At 38.2% G+C, this 25,723-nt stretch overlaps 1 protein-coding gene across 1 annotated transcript in view; it reads right to left on the minus strand.

Annotated features, from left to right (window-relative positions):
• The window catches only part of LOC126298388 (leucine-rich repeats and immunoglobulin-like domains protein 3), a 77,090-nt gene that overhangs the window by 36,291 nt on the left and 15,076 nt on the right, over positions 1-25,723 (minus strand). Inside the window, exons 3-7 of the mRNA XM_049989694.1 lie at positions 24,903-25,040; positions 20,481-20,624; positions 17,768-17,911; positions 11,671-11,814; positions 3,598-3,741 (exon numbers count right to left, since the gene is read on the minus strand). Coding sequence (XP_049845651.1) covers positions 3,598-3,741; positions 11,671-11,814; positions 17,768-17,911; positions 20,481-20,624; positions 24,903-25,040 — 714 coding nt within the window. The remainder of the gene's footprint in view (positions 1-3,597; positions 3,742-11,670; positions 11,815-17,767; positions 17,912-20,480; positions 20,625-24,902; positions 25,041-25,723) is intronic.

Here is a 25,723-nt window from a genome sequence, read left to right on the forward strand (position 1 = left end):
ACTTCCATCCCAACTCGCGTATCATACCTGCCACACTCTCTCCCCTATTACGTGATAATACAAAACGAGCTGCCCTTTTTTGCACCCTTTCGATGTCCTCCGTCAATCCCACCTGGTAAGGATCCCACACTGCGCAACAATATTCTAAAGGAGGACAAACGAGTGTAGTGCAAGCTGTTTCTTTAGTGGACTTGTTGCATCTTCTACGTGTCCTGCCAATGAAACGCAACCTTTGGCTCGCCTTCTCCACAATATTATCTATGTAGTCTTTCCAACTGAAGTTGTTCGTAATTTTAACACCCAGGTACTTAATTGAATTGACAGCCTTGAGAATTGTACTATTTATCGAGTAATCGAACAGATTTCTTTTGGAACTCATGTGGATCACCTCACACTTTTCGTTATTTAGCGTCAACTGCCACCTGCCACACCATACAGCAATCTTTTCTAAATCGCTTTGCAACTGATACTGGTCTTCAGATGACCTTACTAGACAGTAAATTACAGCATCATCTGTGAACAACCTAAGAGAACTGCTCAGATTGTCACCCAGATCATTTATATAGATCAGGAACAGCAGAGGTCTCAGGACGCTTCCCTGAGGAACGCCTGATATCACTTTAGTTTTACTCGATGATTTGCCGTCTATTACTATAAACTGCGACCTTCCTGACAGGAAATCACGAATCCAGTCGCACAACTGAGACGATATCCCATAGGCCTGCAGCTTGATTAGAAGTCACTTGTGAGGAATGGTGTCCAAAGGTTTCTGGAAATCTAGAAATACGGAATCAACTTGAGATCCCCTGTCGATAGCGGCCATTACTTCGTGCGAATAAAGACCTAGCTGCGTTGCACAAGAACCATGTTTTCTGAAACCATGCTGATTACATATCAATAGATTGTTCCCTTCGAGGTGATTCATAATGTTTGAACACAGTATATGCTCCAAAACCCTACTGCAAACAGACATCAATGATATAGGTCTGTAGTTCGATGGATTACTCCTACTACCCTTCTTAAACACTGGTGTGACCTGCGCAATTTTCCAATCAGTAGGTACAGATCTATCGGTGAGCGAGCAGTTGTATATGATTGCTAAGTAGGGAGCTATTGTATCAGTGTAATCTGGAAGGAACCTAATCAGTACACAATCTGGACCTGAAGACTTGCCCATATCAAGCGATTTGAGTTGCTTCGCAACCCCTAAGGTATATGCTTCTAAGAAACTCATGCTAGCAGCTGTTCATGTTTCAAATTCTGGAATATTCCATTCATGTTCCCTGGTGAAGGAATTTTGGAAAACTGCGTTCATTAACTCCGCTTTAGCGGCACAGTCGTCGGTAACAGTACCATTGGCACTGCGCAGCGAAGGTATTGACTGCGTCTTGCCGCTTGTGTACTTTACCTAAGACCAGAATTTCTTCAGATTTTCTAGCAAATTTCGCGACAATGTTTCATTGTGGAACCTATTAAAGGCATCTAGCACTGAAGTCCGTGCCAAATTTCGCACGTCTGTAAATTTTAGATAATCTTCGGGATTTTGCGTTCTTCTGAACTTCGCATGCTTTTTCCGTTGCGTCTGCAACAGCGTTCGAACCTGTTTTGTGTACCATGGAGGATCAGTTCCATCTCTTACCAATTTATGAGGTATGAATCTCTCAATTGCTGTTGCTACTATATCTTTGAATTTGAGCCACATCTCGTCTACATTTGCATAGTCAGTTCGGAAGGAATGGAGATTGTCTCTTAGGAAGGCTACTAGTGACACTTTATCTGCTTTTTAAAATAAAATTATTTTGCGTTTGTTTCTGGTGGATTTGGAAGAAGCGGTGTTGAGCCTAGCTACAACGACCTTGTGATCACTAATCCCTGTATTAATCATGATGCTCTCTATTAGCTCTGTATTGTTTGTGGCTAAGAGGTCAAGTGTGTTTTCCCAACCATTTACAATTTGCGTGGGTCCGTGGACTAACTGCTTGAAATAATTTTCGGAGAAATCATTTACTACAATCTCTGAAGATGTTTTCTGCCTACCACCGGTTTTGAACAAGTATTTTTGCCAACATATCGAGGGAAGGTTGAAGTCCCCACCAACTACAACCGTATAAGTGGGGTATTTATTTGTTACGAGGCTCAAATTTTCTCTGAACTGTTCAGCAACTATATCATTGGAGTCTGGGGGTCTGTAGAAGGAGCCAATTATTAACTTAGATCGGCTGTTAAGTATAACCTCCACCCATATCAATTCGCCCCGAGTATCTACTTCGACTTCACTACAAGATAAACCACTACTGACAGACACAAACACTCCACCACCAATTCTGCCTAATCTATCTTTCCTGAACACCGTCTGAGACTTCGTACAAATTTCTGTACAACTTATTTCAGGCTTTAACCAGCTTTCTGTACCTACAACAATTTCAGCTTCTGTGCTTTCTATTAGCGCTTGAAGCTCAGGGACTTTCCCAGCACAACTACAACAATTTACAACTACAATTCCAACTGTTCCTTGATCCAAGCACATCCTGTATTTGCCATGCACCCTTTGAGATTGCAGCCCACCCCGTACTTTCCCGAGGCCTTCTAACCTAAAACACTGCTCAGTCCACGCCACACAGCCTCCGCTACTCGTGTAGCTGCCAGCTGAGTGTAGTGAACTCCTGAGCTATTCAGCGGAACCCGAAACCCCACCACCCTATGGCGCAAGTCAAGGAATCTGCGACCAACAAGGTCGCAAAACCGTCTGAGCCTCTGATTCAGACCCTCCACCTGGCTCTGCACCAAAGGTCCGCAGTCGGTTATGTCAACGATGCTGCAGATGGTGAGCTCTGCCTTCATCTTGTAAGCAAGACCGGCAGCCTTCACCAAATCAGATAGCCGCTGGAATCCAGAGAGAATTTCCTCAGATCCATAGCTACACACATCATTAGTGCCGACATGTGCCACCACCTGCAGCTGGCTGCACCCTGTGCTCTTCATGGCATCTGGAAGGACCCTTTCCACATCAGGAATGACTCCACCCAGAATGCACACGGAGTGCACACTGGATTTCTTCCCCTCCTTAACCGCCATATCCCTAAGGGGCCCCATTACGTGCCTATGCTAACTACTTGTCATTACATGTATCTTCATACAATTAAATTATTTTCTCTGCTGTTATGAAGTTGCCTGGTGATGATCAGATAGACTGAAACAAATAGTAAATAAAAGGTTTGTTTAGTAGCAGCTCATGATGTTATATAAAAATGACCTGATTTAAATGCTTACAAGGTATTTTTTCTGAAAACTTTGGGTAAGGATGCTGAGGGAAAGAGCTTTACAGTCTATGGTTTGATTTTTATCAAAAAGGTCTTTACTCTGATGCTGCAAGGTTTTAACTAGGCAAAACTTCACAGTATCAATGACCACAGACAGACACACAAATAATGAGAAGACCTACAGTGAAAATATGTGGTATAAGATGTCTAAGAGAACACAAAACCAAATAAATTAAAGTTTATCACAAAAGGTACAGAAACACAATTTTTCAGTTTCTTCTGGGAATCTTAAGAAATTCATGAAACAAAAATGTTTAAATGTTGATCATATACTTACAGAACTTCGAGTGATATCAGCCCATCAAAAGCGCCGTCAGCAATATATTCAATTATATTGCCATTCAAACGAAGAACTTGTAATCTTGTTAACTGTTCGAACATTCCCTTTGTAACAGCTTGAAGGCGGTTCTGAGAAAGATCCCTTGAAGATGAAAGAGAAAATAATAACAATCAAAAATAATGTCATACACATCCCATAAATATAAAATACTTCACTGTCTTACAAATTAAAATCTCATTTATTGCACTCACTGTAATGATAAAGTTGTTGACTCAGAATGAGAACTGACACTGAGTTAACAAAACAATGCAAAATAACGAGTGAGTAAAAAACTTCAGTATGTACATTAACTATGATATGTGTATATTATAAGTTTATTATTGCAGATGAAAGATTTGTAACGATCAGTCACTATTTACATTATCAAATTTATTTTATTATTTTTTAGTAGTTTCAGATAGTTTTTAATTTGTTGAGTGTAGCTATCAAACTATTACTACATTGAGGTTAAAGAATAAGAACAGGTATCTAACAGTAACCAGAAGTTGACTTCGTTATCAAGTTGTGCAGAATTTTATCCACAGACTGCATTGTTTGTTATGAGGAGTATTACAGATTAATTTAAATATACTATGGCAAATACTAATCTCTAATAGCTGGTATGACATTACTAACATACATTCTTTGGATATACAACATTTCTTCTACTGGCAATAACACATACAATTTATTTAATATTTTTATCATATATTATAAATTCAATTATATATTTACTATTTTGATATGAGAGTAATGATTGTTTTAGTTACAATGGTCTTTGTACAAGCAAAAAAGTTTCTTAACATATTACAAATCAGCTGTGAATGCAAGTTTTTCTAAATATTTGTGTATCACTGTGATTGTCTGTCCTCCCCCCCCCCCCCCCCCCCCAACTCCCCTCCCCCCAGCACGCACCCGCACGCACAAGCACACACAACACAGCACATTCTGTCTAATCAAAATCACAAGTTAAGTTACTCATCCAAATATACATTGACAAAAATGATGCACCACAAAGAAATTATACAATCAGTAGATGTGATGTACATGTACGGACAAACAAATTATTGCAATTTCAGAAATATTGGACGATTGATTCAAGAGCTGAAGCTTCATAAACTGAGAAAGTCAATAGCATGCTGTTCTATTTCTGGCCTTTATGCACACAATTATTCGGTTTGGCATTGATTGACAGAGTTGGTGGATGTCCTCCTCTTGGATTTTGTGTCAAATTCTGTCCAAATGGTACCTTACAGTGTTAAAATCCAGTCCTGGTTGGATGGCCATAATCATAATGCTCCAAACGTCCTCAACTTGGGAGAGATCCGGCGATCTTGCTAGCTACGGTAGGGTTTGACAATCATCACAAAGACATGTAGTAGGTACTCTCGACACATGTGGGTGAGCATTATGTTGGTGAAGTATAAGCCCAATATGGCTTCTCATGAAAGGCAACAAATCAGGGCGTAGAATATCATTGACATACTGCTGTGCTATAACGGGGCAATGGATGACAACCAAAGGAATCCCTGCTGTGAAATGAAATAGCACTCCTTGTTGTTGGGCTGTATGGCAAGCAACAATCAGGCTGGTATCACAGTGCTCCAGGACGCCTCCTGGCATGTCTTCACTGGTCATTGGGGCTCAGTTCAAAGTGGGAGTCATCACTGATGACAATTCTACTACAGCCAATGAGATTCCAAGCCCAATGTGCCCGACACCACAGCAAACAGGCTTGTTGGAGTACAGAAATCAATTGCAGTTGGCACTAGGGGCACTGTGAGCTCAGTCCCATTTCTGTGAGCCACCTATTAATCGTCCATGTGGTCACTGAAACACCAGTGTTGGATCGATGATAATGATGAATCTGTGGCTCCAAGAGTCCCTCTGATTGTTGCTCGGTCCTCTCAATCTGTCTTACCTCTATATCGAATGCTTCGTACTTGACGCTGTGCTTGGCCATGGTTCACTCATTCCTACCAACACTGTCGAACAATGGCATCATTCCTATACAAATGGTGAGTGATAAACTGATTACTCCAACCAGATTCTTTGAATCCAACTATGCATTCTCTCTCAAAATCTGACATCTTCATCTTCATATATTGTTCACACGCCTGCCAATGGGGTATAATTATTGTCCAACTGAGTATACGGAATGAAATTGCATAGATTTTATGCCCTGCTATTGACACGTCCCCTTATTGACTATCACTGCCAGCTGCACAGTGAAACTGCGCTGCAGCATCACACATTCATCCACTGACTGCTAAAGTTTACAGAGCTGCATTTTAGGTCGATACCTGCATGAATATAAATTTGTGAAGAATTTGAACAACTCTCTCGTGGTGTGTCTTTTGTTTTGCAGTGTATCTTAAGACCCACAAACAAGTTAAAACTATTTATTATAAACTAATGTCAATTACTGGTATTAAATTACCTACTACGAGAAAATGTATTTTGATGTGGCATCTAATGTTACATCTGTACTGAAGAGCAATAAAAGTGCCCTTGTCAGAAGGTTCATGTTATTCCATTAGGCAGATTAGACAATGCTGAAGTTTAACTAAAATTTCATAGCAAATCATAGGAAGTGGCTGACATAGCTTTGTTCTCTCTCTTTTTTTCCCACATACTGTATATCTGCTGCTCTAGTTCAATTTCATGTATAGAACAGACATTCACGAAGGTATTCACTATCTAATGCACCAACTAGCATCCACTTCTGTGGCACCAAGTTTCCACATTTTCATCTTGTCATACAGTCATTAATGGTTCCAATTAATTAATAATGATTTACTTTAAAGTTAGTACTGCAGTACCTGCACAGATAAATTGTAAACCGTAAAGTTGTAGGCAGAGTATTTTGACAGAGTAACACACATGATTTACATTCATTACTGACTTTTACAATTTTCCTCACTCCAACAATTAGGGACCTTGTTACGATGGGCTGGCTTGCATGTCATAATGATACAGATAATATTACCATCAAGATTTTGTGGAGAAGCCACACTAACATATAGTTCCTGAAGAGGGACAATAGCCTTTCCAGTACATACATAGGCAACTGTCTGGGTGACTCATTTTCCTTGTAATATTAGCTATGATGATTGTCTTTTGTTGGTACTGTGCATGGCTGAAAGCACATAGAAACTACAGCTGTAATGTTTCTAGAGGACATGAAGTTCTACTGCATGGTTTAATGATAATGGCATCCCCTTGAGCAAAATACTCCAGAGGTAAAAGAGTTCCCCACTCGGATCTCCAGGCGGGGCCTACTGATGGTGACATTGTCTTCTATGGGAGGAGGGGAAAAAACCTTAGCTTTTTACGGGCTGAAGCATAGACTGTTAGACCCCTTAATCAGGTAGGTGAATTAAAGAATTTAAAATGAGGAATGGATATACTGAAGTTAGTTATGCAGTGGGATTTATTGAAATGCAGTGCCAGGAGGAATAGGATTTTTGGTGTTGTGAGTACAGGTGTAGCAACACAAAATCTAATAGCTGTAATGCACCAGTATGACTAAAAATGAATAAGAAGACCAGAGTGCATGTCAATTACTGCAAACAGCATATGGAACCCATTAGCATAGCCATGATATACACAAAGCCAAGGACTACCATAGTACATTTACAGGGTGACGATTATTGAATTATATGAAATAAAATTGTCTTAACTTCTGAACGGTTTGTGTTACGACATTCAAACTGCACAGTTGGCTGCGGGGCATCATGGGGATTAGCATGTGCATGCACCTTGTTGTCGGCCATTTGCACATGCAAAATGTGCACGGTTCAGTGTGCCTGAGCATATAGCGCTAGTGAAGGCTTACAATGCGAGCAATAACAGCCCAACTGCGGCTCAAAGGAAGTTTGTGACTTAGTTCAAGCTGAAGAGAACTCGCCAAAGTATGCTAACAATCAAGAATTTGATTCACAAGTTTGAGAGAACAGATAGTGTTCATGGTGACAGTGTTGGCAATGTTGGTCATCCTAAAAGAGTGAAAACACCAAAAACATCGAGAAGATATGTGCTGTTTTTCAAACCAGCCCCATGAAATCAATCAGACGAGATGCACAACAGGTGAGACACTGTGACAAATTGTTGTTGAAGACCTGCACCTCTTCCCATACAAAATTCAAACCTATCAGCCGTTAAACCTAAGGGTCATGGGACAACGGTTGTGTGTCGTCAACACTATTGTTCACAGAATTGACAAACAGGACTTTGATGTGAACACGGTTCGGTTTAGTGACGAATGCCATTTTCATATTGATGGGTTCATCAATATGCAAAATTGGCACATTTGGAGGACTCACAATCCGCATTTCGCGATCGAGAAGTCTCTTCGCCCTCAACGAGTGACTGTGTGGTGTGCAATGTCCAGTTATTCCATAACTGGTGTGAAATTCCTTGATGGCAAAGTGACTACTGAATGGTATGTGAAGGTTTTGGAAGATGATTTCATCCCCATTATCAAAGTGATACAGTTTTCGACAAGATGTGGTTCATGCAAGACGGAGCTTGACCCCATCATAACAGGAGAATGTTTGATGTTCTGGAGGAGCACTTTGGGGACAGCATTCGGCTCTGAGGTACCCAGAGAACACTGTCGTAGGTCTCAATTGGCTGCCATATTCTCCGGATCTGAACACATGTGATCCCTTTTTGTGGGGCCATATTAAATTCAAGGTGTACAACAACAATCCCAAAACCACTGCTGAGCTGAAAACAGCCATTCAGCAGGTCATGCAGAATTTCACTATATGTCCGTGCCACATCATAGCCAATGTCGACAGGCATATCAAACATGTCACAACCTAAATCCAAATATCTGTGGTAACATTTACATGTTGAATAAAGAGTGTGCACACCGTAGTTTGTAACTAACTTGCGTTTTTTTCATATAGTTCAACAATTGCCACCCTGTACATTTACATCTACATCAATGCTCCACAAGCTTCTGTACTGTGCACAACAGATTATATTCATGGTCCTTACACGAAATGTACATCAGTGGCAGTAGAATCATTCCACATTTACCCTCAAATGTAGGTTCCTTAAATTTCCTCAACAGTGTCTTTCCTCCAGGAATAATAGTACAAGTGTAAAAGACTACTAGTTCCACAGACGATGAAGAGATTGAAAAAGTAAGATGAGATAAAAGAAATTATTCAGAATTAAGGGAGGTGAAAATTTAATTATGATGGGCAACTGTAATTCAATAGTAGGAGGAGGAAGAAAATGAAAAACAGCAGAACATAGACTGGGGACAAATGAATGATAAAATTTTGCACAGAGCATAATTTACTCACTGCTAACAGTTGGTTCCACTAATTACAAAAGAAAGTTGCATACACGGAAAGACAGTTGTACACATACCGTAAGGTTCAGAAAGAGTATATAATGGTAAGGAAGAGATTCTGAAACCAAATTTTCAACTGCAAAACATTTCCAGGCACAGAGGTAGACACTGACCATAATTCATTGGTTATGAACTGTATAAATTGTACAAATGCAAGAAATAAAGGAGATGGGACCTGGATAAGTTTAAGAGCCTAGACACTGTTGAGAGTTTCAAAGGGAGCATTAGGATACTATTGACTGAGAAAGGGAGAAAGAAATATAATAGAAGACAAACAGGTAGCACTGGGATATGAAGTATTGAAGGCAGCAGAGGATCTAGTGGGCCCAGTCGAAATCCTTGGATACACATGAGATACCGAATGTAATTAATGAAAGAACAAAATACAAAAATACAGAAATGAAACAGGCAAAACAGAATACAGACAATTAGAAAAGGACATTCACAGAAACCACAAAACAGCAAAGCGGGAGTGACTAGACGATAAATGGAGAGCTGTACAAGTATGCTTGAGTATGAGAAAGATAGATGCAGCATATAAGACATTTATAGAAATTTTTGGAGGAAAGTGAATCCTGTGTATGAATATGAAGTGCTCATATGGCAAGCCGGTACTAAGCAAGGGAGAGAAGACTGAAAGGTGCTAGGAATATACAGAAGGATTACACAAAGAGCAGAAACTTGAATAAAATATCATGAGAAGAAATGAAGATAAAATGGCAGAAGTATGGTATGAGAAGAGTTTGACAGAGCACTGATGGACCTATATCAAAACAAAGCACCCAGAGTATACAACATTTCCTCAAAATTGTCAGTGTGATCCTTGGGAGACCCATTCACAACAGAACTATTTTACAAGATACATGTGACAGATGAAATACCACCCGATTTCAAGATGACTGTAAGAATCATAATTCCAAAGAAGAAAGGTACTGACAGGTGTGAATGTCAACAAACCATCAGTTTAACAAGTCATTGTTGCAAAAAAAACAGAAACAATTTGTTTACAGAAGAACAGAAAATGTAGGAGCAGAACTCGGGGAAGGCCTGTTTGGATTCTGGATAGATGCAGGAACACTTAAGGCAATACCGACCCTGTGACTTACCTCAGAAGATAGGTTAAGGGAAAGCAAACCTACATTTATGGCATTTGTAGATTTAGAGAAAGCTTTTGGCAATGTTGATTGGAATACACTCTTTGAAGGTAGCAATGTTAGAATTCAGGAACTGAAATGTTAGGCACAACTTGTACTGGAATCAGGCTGCAGTTGTTAGAGTTGAAGGATATGAGCAGGAGACAGTATTTGAAGAGTGAGTGAGACAGGATTGTGGCCTAACCATCATATTATTCATTACATACATTGAGGGCAATATTATAGTAAGGAAAGATGAAGTTGTGTACATCACCACTTGACTACTCTCGTATTATTTGTACCATTGCTTCCTATGACAATTCTTGAATTTTTGCCACAGTGAAGCTTTTCTTATTTGTTGTCACATAATTGGCTGAACTTTGCAAAAATCATTTTGATGATGTTGATGCATCAGTGATATGGTAGAAACCAAACAACCCAGTGACAGTGTTCTTTTGCAACCATGTCAAAAAGACACTGTTGAAACTGTGACTTACTTTGTTTCACAAATTCCAAGAGCTCTAACTTAACACAAATCATTCAGAACCTGCAGAGTGCGATGGTTTCATCATTCAATTGAGTCAGCTTTTTTTGTTAGCATTGCTGAAGCTCTATCTTTGTTAACTGAATGATATATAAAATTATCCATTATATTGACAGACAGCAGTTGCCCCTGACCCATTTATGAAAAAAAAAAACTTTTTTAATTCATTTCCTCATGGTGATTACTAATTTTCCTCAATTTGTAACACAGGAGACAGTTCAATATGAAACCAGAGGAAGTTCCTGCATACAAGACAGTAATTACTGGGGCTGGTTTGAAACAGCACATATCTTCTCGATGTTTTTGGTGTTTTCACCCTTTTAGGATGACCAACATTGCCAACACTGTCATCACGAACACTATCTGTTCTCTCAAACTTACTTCAATATATGCTGTCACATATCCATTCTTTCCCGACACAATGACCAGCTTTTACTAAAGTTTCATCCCATCACACAATGTCTTAACAATGCCACACAACAACATCATTTCTTTCGATTATAATTCCACATTATTAATTTTTATATATCTTAAACTGACAGCTTTGACAACTGTCGACAAAGTAGGTTTTTTTTTTTACTGTCACGTGTTCTTTGCTCTTGCAAGAACAACATAATGACAAACAAACATTTTGTTGTAGGTTTTTGATCTAATAAGAGTGAACATATTTGGTAACGGAAGTTAATTATTTATGTGGTTATAGTGATATGGAACACAAAACAAAAGTTGAGTTGCAAAGCAGATTTATGACAGTCAGCACAAATAGTGGATCAAGAAATCATTGGAACACACTTATTCACTTATTTATTCAATTTAATATAAAAAAATTTCCACTAGGCAGATCAGTCTTTAAGCCGAACTGAGAAAACAATATCTTACTAGTCAATAGCTAGCACAAAATGGATGACTTTTTCCAACACAATGACCTTGGTACACTTAACTGGCATCCCAATTAGAAATTTCTTAATTAAATCTGTACTTACATAACTGTCAACTGTTGACAGAACTGCCATCCATCAGCTTCAATGGCTGAAATTTGATTGTTACTTAGGTTCAAATGATTTAGTAACACCAGACCATATAACCATCCTTTTCTAATGGCACTTATATTGTTGAAATCCAGATACCTACAAAAAAAGATGACATTCATAGTAAATACATTATTTGTTTGTTAACTTCATGTACCATACATGATGTATGATTTCTATCACAAAATGTAAAATAAGTCAGTATACATGTTACATGAAAATTACTAAATAGCACAGTTACTTAAATTTAACACAAATTTGTATATTAATCTTTTATCCGACATGTTATAATATATACACCTTGTGTTCTACATTACATATTATGTTTTTTAGTACAGATGTGAGTAATCCCTACCCACGCTGTTACAAATTGCAGAAACTTAAATTCTTCTACAGAATAAGAGGAACTGTGAAGGAGAAACTTACTTTTGCTGTCTGCCAGACATTTTCTATCTCTGTGCAAGCGATCAAAAATTTTTGTTGTAGCACTGTGTATCTCATTATATACTAAAAACAATCTTAATGTGGACTAACGAAAGTCATCTTCTCTTGTCGTATTTTAATTAAGTACATCATTGTTCCTTTTGAACTGCAGTGGATTCTTTATAACAAACTTTATGAAAGAATAAATATATTATGAGGCAGAAGTCATAATGCCTGACTACTTAAACAGAGGTCTTCAAATGGCTCTGAGCACTATGGGACTTAACATCTGAGGTCATCAGTCCCCTAAAACTTACAACTCCTTAAATCTAACTAACCTAAGGACATCACACACACCCAAGCCAGAGGCAGGATTCGAACCTGCAATAGTAGCGGTCGCGCAGTTCCAGACTGAAGCGCCTAGAACCGCTCGGCCACGCCAGCCGGCAAACAGATGTCTACAAGATGATCAGTATGAGCATCACATATTACTGTTACAGCAGATTTTTGAGCAATTGTAACATAATGCATATGGTAGTGAGTTTTCACCCAGATGGAAATTTTAAGATGTAATATTTAAGAGTTGGCTCGGCTGAAGGAGCTGGGGCAAAGAACAATGGCTAAGGCTTTCACAGCAGGCTGTGCAGTCACTGGCAAAGCTAGAGCTCAGATACGTCTAATCTGTGGGTTTTCCCAAGAAGCAGGAATTGGCTGGACAATAGCAAGGCTGGTCTGCTGTGAGTGGTTTTCATGATAGCAACAACATGATGGAAGATGGCTATCTTCAAACACTTTATAATTCAGCAGTAAAGTGATACCCCAATTTCATACTTTTCAAGGGACTTCAAAAACATGAAGTAAAATGCAGGAAAATATAAAATGTGGGAAATAGCGTTTTAAACTGTAAAAGTTATATATAGGATATCCCATTGCATTTTCGCACTTTATGTATGATATATGTACATAACAGGCATCAAAAAACTTGTCAGGGACTTTTTTATTATCTAATAAAGGTTTATTTTCTTATAAAAACCGCTGATGTAACTGGAATCGACAACTGTCTGCGAAGTAGAAACTTTTGACTTAATTTCAAACGTCATAGTCGATGTTTTTCGAAAGTCTACAGCTGTCACTCATTATTTAAATAATGAAATACTGCACTAGGTACGTATTTTTCATGCTTAGCGATGTGTTTCGAGAATTTTTTCTTGTTGTCAGGTGCAAATATGTACAAGTATTTTGTGTGGTGTTTGAATACACGTTATTCTGCATCTCATACACTACAGTCATCTTTTTGGGGTTATCAGGTTCTGTGCCTCCTCAGTTACATAGAAAACCACACACAATCAGACTATCACTCACACTGTTTGTGTAACATCACAAAAAATGAAACGAAAATACTGCATCTGACAACAAGAATAAATTCTTGAAACACACTTTGCTCAGCATGAAAAAAATTCACAACTGGCACTGTGCTTAAACTAAGAAAATTTGAGCCACGCAAAGTGAATGACGGTTTCAACTAGCGCTATATGGGGGCCAATGCCGAAACATGCTAAATATGGTTCGACAAAGGTGTCACAAAGATCACAACAATCACGAAACTGCATTTGCGCGGTAGAGAGTTTGGAAAGGGTTGTGAATGGTCATGATATCTTTATTCGAACGAACCTAGTTATGCCCATCAGCCATCATGCCAAGCAGTGCTTGGCAGCGGCAGGAGGTACTGCATGAGCTGTTCCAACTTTTACACATTTACCGGTTGAAATCCGCTGAGCACTCTGGTGTCAAGAAACTTAACTACATAATATTTGTAAACACTACTGGACACCCAACATCTTTCCAGCGTCATTTTTTTCTCGACAAATCTTTTTTCATAATGCGTAAATCACAAGAAAATTATAAATATGTTGATGCAAAATCGGGTGCAAATTAACATTATGGTCATAGGAAAACTGACAGGAATGATAAAAAAAATGTCGTAAACGACGGAAAATGTTAATGCTAGGAACGTAAAAGTGGGGTTATACTGTAGTTTAATGTCTAATTGTAGCGCAAATCCTGTCATATCAACTTACCCACAGCACTGATTTATTAAGACTTAAGTGACTATGGTAATTGTACACATTTACAATTAATACAACTGTGCTAAACAAGATGTTAGATGATAGTGTATCAATGCAGCTATCATTGCAGAAAGCCACAAATTTGTATGTACTTTATTTACTGCAACTTTATGTAGTTTAAATATTTTTAATTACATAAATGTGTCACATCATATTCTCCACAGACATGCAACACACGAATGCAGTAGAGCATTTCTCATCTCTTTCCACACATAACCACATTACATTTGTCTAGATTATTAATTTTATTCTGATTTATTTAATTAACAGTTAATTTAGCAACTATTAAAATTGGTAAAATGTTCATAAGATCTGATAGCATCACTAAATTGAGCATGAAAAGACGCATCAATTGAGGAGGCCAAGTTTATTATGTCATACCTTTTAACATACAGACTTTGTTATGGATCATAAGCACATATGCACTACATCTATGATTAATTATTTATATAGGCCTATTAACTTTTATATATATACTATTGCCTTTGGTCTCAATATAACTGAAAGAGAAAGAACCATTATTTCCGTAATAAGTCAATTTGTAATATCATTATTATTCAAATGGTGATTCATTTTATGTATTTTAAGCAAGTTGTGGAATTTTGGTGGAGGAATGCAAGTTCTCACACAGACATGACCAAAGAGACGCTCAAGCATTCTGTGTCATGGAAAAAGTCTTGGGACCAAGGAAGGATTCAGGAGGGAATTGAGTTTGGTACAGTGTGTCAAGTCAGCAGAGGATTAGCTAGTCAAGTTTGATACAGGGCAGACTTTAGGAAATGCATTGAGAATTTAGCAGTGGGTTAAAGTGTTAGTTTTTGGATGGCAGACAACCATGTGAATACTCTAAAATTCACTCTCACTTAGATAAAATGCCAAATGGGACTTTGATTCCAGGAGTTATTGGGAATCATCATCATTCTATGTCGATTATACACTGAAGTGAAAAAAAAAAAATGGGACAGGCATGCATATTCAAATACAGAGGTATGTAAACAGGCAGAATACAGCGCTGAGGTCGTCAACGCCCATACAAAACAACAAGTGTCTGGCACAATTGTTAGATCAGTTACTGCTGCTACAATGGCAGGTTATCTAGATTTAAATTACTTTGAACATGGAGTTATAGTCAGCACATGAGCAATGGGACACAGCATCTCCGAGGTAGTGATGAAGTGGGGATTTTCCCGAATGACTGTTTCACAAGTGTACCGTGAATATCAGAAATCCAGTAAAACATCAAATCTCCTAAATTGCTGCAGCCGGAAAAAGATCCTGCAAGAATGGGACTAACAACGAGTGAAGAGACTCATTCAACGTGACAGAACTGCAACCCTTCTACAAATTCCTGCTGATTTCAACGCTGGGACATCAACAAGTGTCAGCACGCGAACCAATCAACAACAGATCGATACAGGCTTCAGGCCCACTTGTGTAACCTTGACGACTGCACTTCACAAAGTTTTACACCTCGCCTCAGCCCATGAACACCGACATTGGACTGTTGATGACTGGAAACATGTTGCCTGGTCAGATGAGCCTGGTTTCAAATTCTATAAAGTGGATGGACACGTATGGGTATGGAGACAACCTCATGAATCCATGCATGCTGCACATCAGCAGGGGACTGTTCAAGCTGGTGGAGGCTCTGCAATGATGTAGGGCATGTGCAGTTAGAGTGATATGGGACCCCTGATACATCTAGATATGACTGACAGGTAACACGTACAAAGTATCCTGTCTGATCACCTGCATCCATTCATGCCCATCATGCATTCTGATGTGCCTGGGAAATTCCAGCAGGACAATGCGACACCCCACATGTCCAGAATTGATACAGATTGGTTCCAGGAACACACTTCTGAGTTTAAACACTTTCATGGCCCACCAAACTCCCCACACATGAACATTATTGAGCATGTCTGGGATGCCTTGCAACATACTGTTCAGAAGAGATCTTCACCTCCTTGTACTCATATGGGTTTATAGACAGCCTACAGGGTTCATGGTGTCAATTTCCTCCAGCACTACTTCAGACATTAGGCGACTCCATGCCACATCGTGTTGCAACACTTCTGCGTGCTCACAGGGACCTTACACGATATTAATCAGGTGTACCAGTTTCTTTGGCTTTTCAGTGTAGAATTTAATGTAATTTACTTTCTGTTCAAACGGAAGTGAATTTACCTATAATTTCACAAAAATTAATATTGTGATCGATAAAGGGTACTATATACATTGATAAGTTTGGTGATTATGTGTGCCTAGTTAAATATGGGACTATTCTTTTCGGGAACCAGCAAGTTTAATCGCAAACTAATATTGTATTAATTTATTTCTAGCTAATTGGATTATTGTAAGACCACCATGTCTACATTTTCTTTCTAATGATTATGTCAATAAACTGTCAATTTGTCCAACACAAATTTTGTGGTGCTATCTAGCAATTATAAGTTGATAGTTATCCTCCTTTTGTTTTTTTATTATTATTACATTTCATTGTAATTTAATCTTTAAATTTTGAACTTGCGAATGATTAGACTATTTGACTGAACAATCAGAAACTATGTAGCTACTTCTTCAGCTATCTTACCTAATGGGCATGAAAGCACACTTGTAACGCTTGACCCTATGACTACATTGAGCAACAGTTTCAAATAGAGCCATATAGCACTCAACCACGTTTATTGCTAATTCTCATCTCAGGGATTTATTTTATAAGAAAACAATAAATACTGGCAACTTACACAATGAAGACGATTTTCAAAGGTTGAGTTACTTCAGAACATTACTCCATAAGACAATGTTGAATGGTTGGTTGGTTGATTGGGGAGGAGACCAGACAGCGTGGTCATCGGTCTCATCGGATTAGGGAAGGACGGGGAAGGAAATCGGCCGTGCCCTTTCAGAGGAACCATCCCGGCATTTGCCTGGAGTGATTTAGGGAAATCACGGAAAACCTAAATCAGGATGGCCGGACGCGGGATTGAACCGTCGTCCTCCCGAATGCGAGTCCAGTGTCTAACCACTGCGCCACCTCGCTCGGTCAAAGTTGAATGAAAATATGTCAACTTACTGGTTTGTCTAACATCATGATTTGCACTGAACTAAATTGTTTCAAGAGTTCCAAAATATTGGTTTGATGTTCAGATGAGTCCATGTAATGTCTCACTTCAAAATTTTGTAAGTGGCCAACAGTCCTCCCTCCGCCGCTCCCATTTTTACATATATTTTGTGCTATTATCAATAAAACTTGCTTTGAGTTCTTGTAGGTATGATCCTTGAACAAACATAAAATAATTTTTTGCATTGACACGGAGGCTATAATACTTTGAAAGTGATCTGTAAACTAAACATAGCAAGCAGCTACATGGTGGAAGTTCTTTTCTCTATACATTGGGTACTGAAGCTATGGCCTTTCTATTAAATATTAGCTATTGCAGTTCTCAGTGGAATTGTTAAAAGTGAATATTTCAGATCATAACCTCATTTTAAATACTTACAGTGTATGCAAATTTTCCAATTTGAAAAACGCGCCATCCCCCAGCATGCTGATGAAATTTCTTCTGAGTTTTAGCACACTTAATTTATTTGATCCTTCAAACGAAAGTCCTTCAATTTCAGTTATGTTGTTTCTGTTTAATTCCCTGAAATAAAAACAAGAAATCAGAATGTATTGGGTATTGTATCCTATTTGAACTGAAAGTGTCTTTATTGTAGCAGGTTGTTTTATTGAAATTCTTTACATTGGCAATGACAATCTACATGTCAGTAAAACAGATTTGTCTAGAGCAATAAGTGAATTTTTAGTTCATTAACTGTAATACGAGAATGTTTACAAATCCAAAGTCACAATTATGAGGATGCCAATTTCCCAAAGACACAATATGACAAGAAGCCATACACATAAATTTGAATTTGCAAGTAACAAAAACAAAAGTAGTAGTTTTGCAAGTTTGTCCACATAGAAGAATTGACACTCAGTTTATTATCTCTCTCAGTGAAAAATACTGCATATGTCAAAAATGAACTAGTTCTTGTGTGTGTGTGTGTGTGTGTGTGTGTGTGTGTGTGTGTGTGTGTGTAGGTAGGTAGAGAGAGAGAGAGAGAGAGAGAATATGCCAGAGGTGGTGGTGGTGGTGGTGGTGGTGGTTGTTGAGACTACAACACATTTAGTCACACAAAAGGTAGCCTTTGGCTCTGATACTAAAATAGTATGAGAGAGTTGTAGTAAAAGTGATTAAACATTAAAAGACTAATCTTACTGGGGAAAGAGAAACTATAGTTTATAATGAGGAATCTGGACCATGTGCCATTCCTGGCTGCTTCAACTGACTGAAGTCGTTCCTTGGCTTAGTATTACATTTCGTGTAGCATACATGCACAAAGGTAAAAGCAAAAAGGGACTGCACCTATATGGGTGCTGTAGAAATTAATCATTGACTGTAAACAGTTGGGGTTTCAATAGCCCTGGCCAGAAGACTTCAGGATGCTGCCCTGGGCATGATGGTATTGGGAGCACCTGCAGCTGACTCTAGCATCATCTGAGACCGTGTTATCACTGAGCCTCCTAAAGTGTCTGATCTGGACAGTTCAACCTCACCTTGGGGCAAATAATAAAGGACTATGGGATCATGAATGCCTCGGCAGAAAGTGGAAGTGGGTACTGGCCACATATATGCCCCCCTTATGTCTTCAAAACAGATTTGAGGTTTTGTCCATTGTTACCATTGTTAAGAGAAGATCAAAGTCAGCACAGGATGCCACATCTGCTGGGAGAGTGCTTAATCTCCCTGAAAGGTCTAGCCAACCATAATAGAAGGTGGGTTTGCTGGTTATTGGGAGCTCCTACATTAGATGGGTGATGAACCCCTCAGGGAAATAGTAAGCAGGTCAGAAGATAGAAGGCAAGTGTCTACTTAGTATGTTTGCAAGGGGGTTGGGGAGGGGGGGGGGGGGGTCTCATCCTACATGTGAAGGGGACTCTGCTGGCACCTACTGAGCATACTGGGTAAAGCCAGATCAAATCATGGCTCATGTCAGCATGAATGACATCTGCTACCTGGAGCTGCGTCATTTTCAGGTCCTGATGAAGCACGTGGAGTGAAAAGCATCACTCAATGAGTGCTCACTGCCCCCTGGCTTGGAGCCAAGGAGAAGGTCTAATACAGACTCTAAACAATTCTGTGTGGTTTCAGTTGCCTGAGACTACATGTGTGTGTGAAGTTGCGATTACGCGCACGCGTGCGAGCGCACTCTGTTGTTAACTAAGGCCTTAATGGCCAAAAGCTTTATTTGTGACAGTCTTTTTGTTGTGCCTATGTGCACCTCCGCTATACGGTGAGCAGCAACATTCCTTTTCATAATATTGTTACATTAAATCCTGGATGTTTCATTGTTTGAATTCTGTGAAAATCTCGGATTCAAATTTCTTGGCCACTGCTAACTAGTGGAAAACCATGGGAGACAACCATCAAAATGTGAGGAAATAAAGTATGCCGTTATATTCACCTTTCAAATTACTCAAATATCATCTGAGCTGTCAATGATTCACGCTATACCCTAGAATCTGAGACATTCCACTACAGTTTTCAATTGTATAGCTGAATTCCACTCTTTGGCTTACAGTGCCACTTAACAAACAATACTGAAATAGGTGTTCACAAATGTACTATTAAGACAAAATATGTACTCATGTTGAGTTGCAACAATAGGGTTCGAACAGTCTATAAGAAATATAAAGTATTCCCCAAGATGATGATCCAACCCTTCATTTTCTCTCCTTACAAACATTTTCTAAAGAAAGTTATTTACTTCTTTCTGTGAATAATGATGAAAGGTGGAATTTTTAGATTCTGAAAGAAACTTGTGTGTATTACTAGGGAAAAAAAAAAGAAAGAATATCTATAGGAATGTTTGTGAGACATCTCTCATATTGAAATTATGTGCATCAGTATGCTGCCTTGAAAGAAATGTCTAATTGTTAGTATTATCCGAACAAAGTGCTCTAAAGCACACATCTATTAATCAGGTTGTTGAAGAAATGATTAAGTTAGTCTTAATAAAAGTTAATAGGTTTAGATGATTCACTCTGTACAGCAACAATAAATCAAATTTCCCGAGTCGTGTAGTTTTCAGTTTGCAGATGAGGAGAAAAAAAACATATGATTTCTATCTCATACTACACTAATGAAATTTTAATTAAGGTTCACTTACAATACTTTTAAGTTGACCAAGTTTTTGAATAGCTCCTTAACTGATCCTGTCAAATGGTTCCTGTTGATCTTCAATTCGTGCAAGGCTGAGAGCTTCTCAAATGTCCCTTCCTCAATATCAGATATTTTGTTGCTACTAAGATTTCTGAAAAGTGAAACATTATCATTTTCTCCTTATGCTTTGGTGTACACACACACACACACACACACACACACACACACACACACACACACACACACACACATTTTGCAGAGTACAAGAGAGAAATAAGACAGAACAAAAGGAGGTATGTAGGTTCAAAAGTTCTCTCTGACTTTTTTTCTTATTTTTCTATGACAGAAAAATCTTAGTTAAATTAAATATTACATTAATTATTTTCAAAAAGAAAATTAACACCTTTCCTCATTAAAGTCTTGATACTCTTGAATACAAATTATGGGTCAACTCAAGCATCTGATACCACTCACCTGCTTCGGCCCATGAGACAACTGTGTTCTGCTGTGTGATGTCATGGTGGTGCAACATATTTGAAATGTAACAGGTCTGCAAAGGGCATATAGGAGTGTGTGATGGTGCACTCTAGTGGGGATGTCTATATTTCTAAATTGTTTGTGAGAGTTGTTTGTGAAATTTGATTTCTTGAGTGCTGTCTGTGATAATATTATTGGAAGTATACCTGATTGTTAGTGAGTTATTTTGATATTGGCAGTTATGAGCAATAGATACGCTTTTGGGTTTGGAATTACTAGCGTGGTGTGTTGTTTATGGTTGTGGACTTAATAATAGGTTTCATCTTTTGTTAGTTGTGGGTGTGACAGTGGAGTTCAGGAGTAGGTTGCTGCATATCACAATGTGGGACAACATGTCGAGTAAGATAAAATTGGAGGAGGAGATTAGTGTTTAACGTCCCGTCGACAACGAGGTCATTAGAGACGGAGCGGAAGCTCGGGTGAGGGAAAGATGGGGAAGGAAATCGGCCGTGCCCTTTCAAAGGAACCATTCCGGCATTTGCCTGAAGTGATTTAGGGAAATCACGGAAAACCTAAATCAGGATGGCCGGAGACGGGATTGAACTGCTGTCCTCCCGAATGCGAGTCCAGTGTGCTAACCACTGTGCCACCTCGCTCGGTATTATGATAAAATTCCTACTGTTATTTGGTTTAATTACTAATTATGTGAAGTGTTATGTTTCTAGAGGAGGTATGACAATGGCCAAAGTTGCTGCACCTCTGACCAGGGACCAGTATATGTATGTTTGAAATTGGTATTAATGCATGTTCCTTTTTAATTTTTTGGGTTGTTTGATAGTTGTTGGTAATTATGTTGGGTCAAGTGGTACATATCATAGTTGTTTTATCTACATTGGTGAGGTTAAGTTTTCGATATTAGGTACACGAGGAATTTTGGTTTTGCGGTATCATGGGCACATCGAAAGCTGTTGTCGATATTGCATTTCATTAGTTTTCATAATATGATGATAGGTGCGTAATGCAATTTTTTTTATTGGTATCGGTCTCTCAACGTGAGCTACAGGGGCAGAACTTAGGCCGTCGTTCCCCTTCCTGTTAGTTTTCACGATTTTTTTGCCATTTATTGTTTCTGTTGTTGTGATATTTTGTACACTGTACTATTAATGTGATTTTGCAGTTGTTTTCCCTTGGTTGTCCCAATAGTTTCAGTATTTGTTATTAAGAATTTGGATAATTCTATACTTTGTGATTAAATTGTTGTGCCATGGAAACTTTTAGGAGTATGGGTCACTATTTTGAAATCATATATGTGTTGCAGGTTAAGGCCGGGGTGTTGTCATTGGTCACAGATGATGGGTGGTATTGTATGCACTGGTTTACCCCAAATTACTTACCAGTTTTCCCATGAATAATATTTAACGTCATTAATTTTTTTGACAGTTAGGTAGATATAAAAAGTGTCATTTGTATTGTAGATGCAACATTTGTACACCGAGTGTAAACTGCTTGGAACGAAGCAGGAGCCACAGTGACACAGTAAAGAGCAGCAATCGGGTTGGTACTGTTATACAGGTCTTAATATATTGTCAAGTTGAGAAAACTAAGTACTTTAAGCTACTGTGAAGACAGAACATACTGCTGTTGCTTCTTGCAAAGGAAAAACCATGAGAATGAATAAAAACATTGAGAAAATGATCAATTCACACCCACAAACTGTAGTAACAAAACATTTTCTGAAAACAAAAATCCAATGTAATATCTTATAGACAATTTTAGTACAGGTATGTTTTTACTTCCATACAGATGCTTCAAAAAGTGTGATCCGAAGGCAAATTCAATCTTTTACTAATGTCTAAAAATCTAATATGTACTTTCAATTTCCCATCTATAAATACTGTTGTCAACACAATAACACCTAGAAGCTACAAAATTTACAAATAAATTTGATGCAGAATGTGTTGTTACTGGCTGGTTGATAAGCAATAACACCATTTGGTAATTAATCAGGTATATGCTTTGCTCAGAAATCTGTCTTAGTATTTGGAGAAGTTTCACTGATCATCACACACTTATTTTTCATAACACTGCAAAGATGAAGGGAAGACAATTTGCTGCAGTGAGATGCCTCTACAAAATAAATAAGAGCAAACATTTCTGAGAAGGCTAAAATATTATATCTTTCAGCTGTTTGCTGTGAATTAACGACTAAAACTATCTAGTCTGTCATCCAGTCAACAATGTGAGTGACAGTTATCCTACTGCACATATTTATTTCTCCCTTCCATCCTCACAGACAAATTACTCTGAAAGTAACTTGAGCACAATTTATTATGTTTGCGATACACTTCTAGCCAACATAATACAACTGAAATTCTTACAATAACTTACCTCTCTAAAAAAATATAATACGCGAAATTCTGTTCTAGTACTAGTTACAAATTTATATCTTCTTACTTGTGAGCAGCACTATCTCAGTGTAATTTTTGCATACAGTCTAACTACATTTGACCTGTATCATGAACAGTTATAACACTAATGACTATATCTATTATCGTACTGAGTGGACAATTTTTTAGAGTATTTCTGAATATGAAAGCAACAAAATCACACCCTGTGCCCTTTATTTTAAATACAGAGTGTGTGGGAAAGCTTCTCCACTTTTATAAGATGCACAATACACTCGTGTGCTTTAATTTTGGCAAAATAATAAATCCAAGCAAGGACCTCAATAATTTTCCTGAAGGATTTTGCCTCATTTCAAAACTAAATAAATAAATCCAAAAGTGAACATGTGATGTGTCTCAGTTATTTCACCAGATTTATCGGGCTGGTATCCCTGTTAAATACACTGATAGGTACTCTATTTCCATTCTAAGGAAAGTATTTTTTCTTCTGCTAAATAATAAGTTTGGGGTTAATACTTTGATTAATCATTACAGACAAAGTAGATGAGGAAATCAGCCACAGCCACGAAAGGAAAAATTTCACAGTTTACAATTAGTAATGCAGATAAGGATTGTCGGATGTAAATTTGGCTACTGCTCCTGCTACCCACAGCAAATTACAAATAAATACAACTTGCAACTATTTTAAATAATTTGCCTGTTGCCATAAGATTATTCTAAACACAGATTTGGAAGTGTGTATAAATCTAAATACACTGATCAAACCTTTTTTACATAGTGAATGACAACACACAATTATACAAATATAGTGTAAATAAAATTATTTTAAACAAATAAACTGCATTCTGTGAATGCAGATGAGGTACCATTTGGATAATTTCACACAGCTGATGATAAAAAATTTCATAATTATCAAAGTATATCCTTTTTGATTTTTTGGTAGGTGGAAGAGGCCTACAGAGCAACTTCTTGCCTCTGACTTGAGTTCTTGCAACTGGAGCTCTCAACATTACATGTAAACTGTTCAACATTCACTTTTAGTTTAGAGTAGTGTGGTGTATCCAGTCCATTTGATTGCCTCTTGCTGCAGTAAATAAAAAAGCACTTTACCTGTGTTGGTCATTCTTTCCCTATTGTAAAAAACTTAAACAAGACCCACCTGATGTGATAATGTTGTAGCATCAGATGATAATCATAAAAAACAAGTAGTTTTAATCAAGTGCAATGTCTGATGAGGTTAAACTAAGAAAATAATCTCACATAATTTATTCTTGAGACATAACAAAGGGGGCAGAGAGGGAAGGGGGAGGGCGGTGACCAGTTCTGCAGTCATACCAATTAAAGAAGAAGATGATACGGTGGTCTGGGTGCATGACAACAAGGTCTTCAGCCCCCCCCCCCCCCCCCCACACACACACACACACACACACACACACACACACACACACACACACACACACACACAGAGAGAGAGAGAGAGAGAGAGAGAGAGAGAGAGAGAGAGAGAGAGAGAGAGAGAGAGAGAGAGAGAGTATTTCAATACTTACATAATTTCAATTGATGAGTTGTCCGGAAAGCTTTCCAATGTAACTTCTCTTATATTATTATAACTTACATCCAATGACTTAAGTGTGGGAAGATTGTGGAGTGCATTTGCATCAATTTTTCTAATTTGATTGTGAGCCCTGTGAACAGTCACAAATCTGGGTAAAGTACATAACAGTGTAAGGAGCAATTTGCAAGCCACATAACCCTCAATCAAACACTGCATCTGTTGAATGGATAGATCAAAATATACCCCTCAATGTTCATATGTTAATGACTAAGTTTTTTGCCGCTCTTGCCTCCGAATGGCAACAGATCCATCTAAAAACATATATGGCAGCAGAACACACACATAAAAGACATTTGTAATTGGCAAGCTTTTGGAGCCAATGACGGCTCCTTCAAACAGAAGGGCTGAAGGGAGAGGGGTGAAGGAAAAGGGGCAGATTTTTGGGAAAGTCACACTATGGTAGCTTAAAGAAAATGTACTGTCAGCCTTTCCCTCTCCCTTCGTCAAAGAATGAACTATTAGTTGAGAAATCTAGGATACTGTATGTTCATTTATATGTGTCAACTGAAAGTAAATATTGGCCATAAATCGTGTCTCATAGTTTTAAAAACAAAAATGAGAAATACACTGTAACAAAATAGAGAGAATACTGGTTACTCTTAATGTTACGCTAGTATTAGACATCTCTACTGACATTTTTTCCTACTATATTGAAATTGTTGCCTCTTTTTTTCAATATGTGTTTCATCTCCAACTGTTTCACTGCACAAAAGTCAAACCATATGAAGAAGAATAGTGTGACAATGTTTAAAC

Source organism: Schistocerca gregaria, chromosome X (genome assembly GCF_023897955.1).
Source record: "Schistocerca gregaria isolate iqSchGreg1 chromosome X, iqSchGreg1.2, whole genome shotgun sequence".
Classification (NCBI taxonomy): Eukaryota; Metazoa; Arthropoda; class Insecta; order Orthoptera; family Acrididae; genus Schistocerca; species Schistocerca gregaria.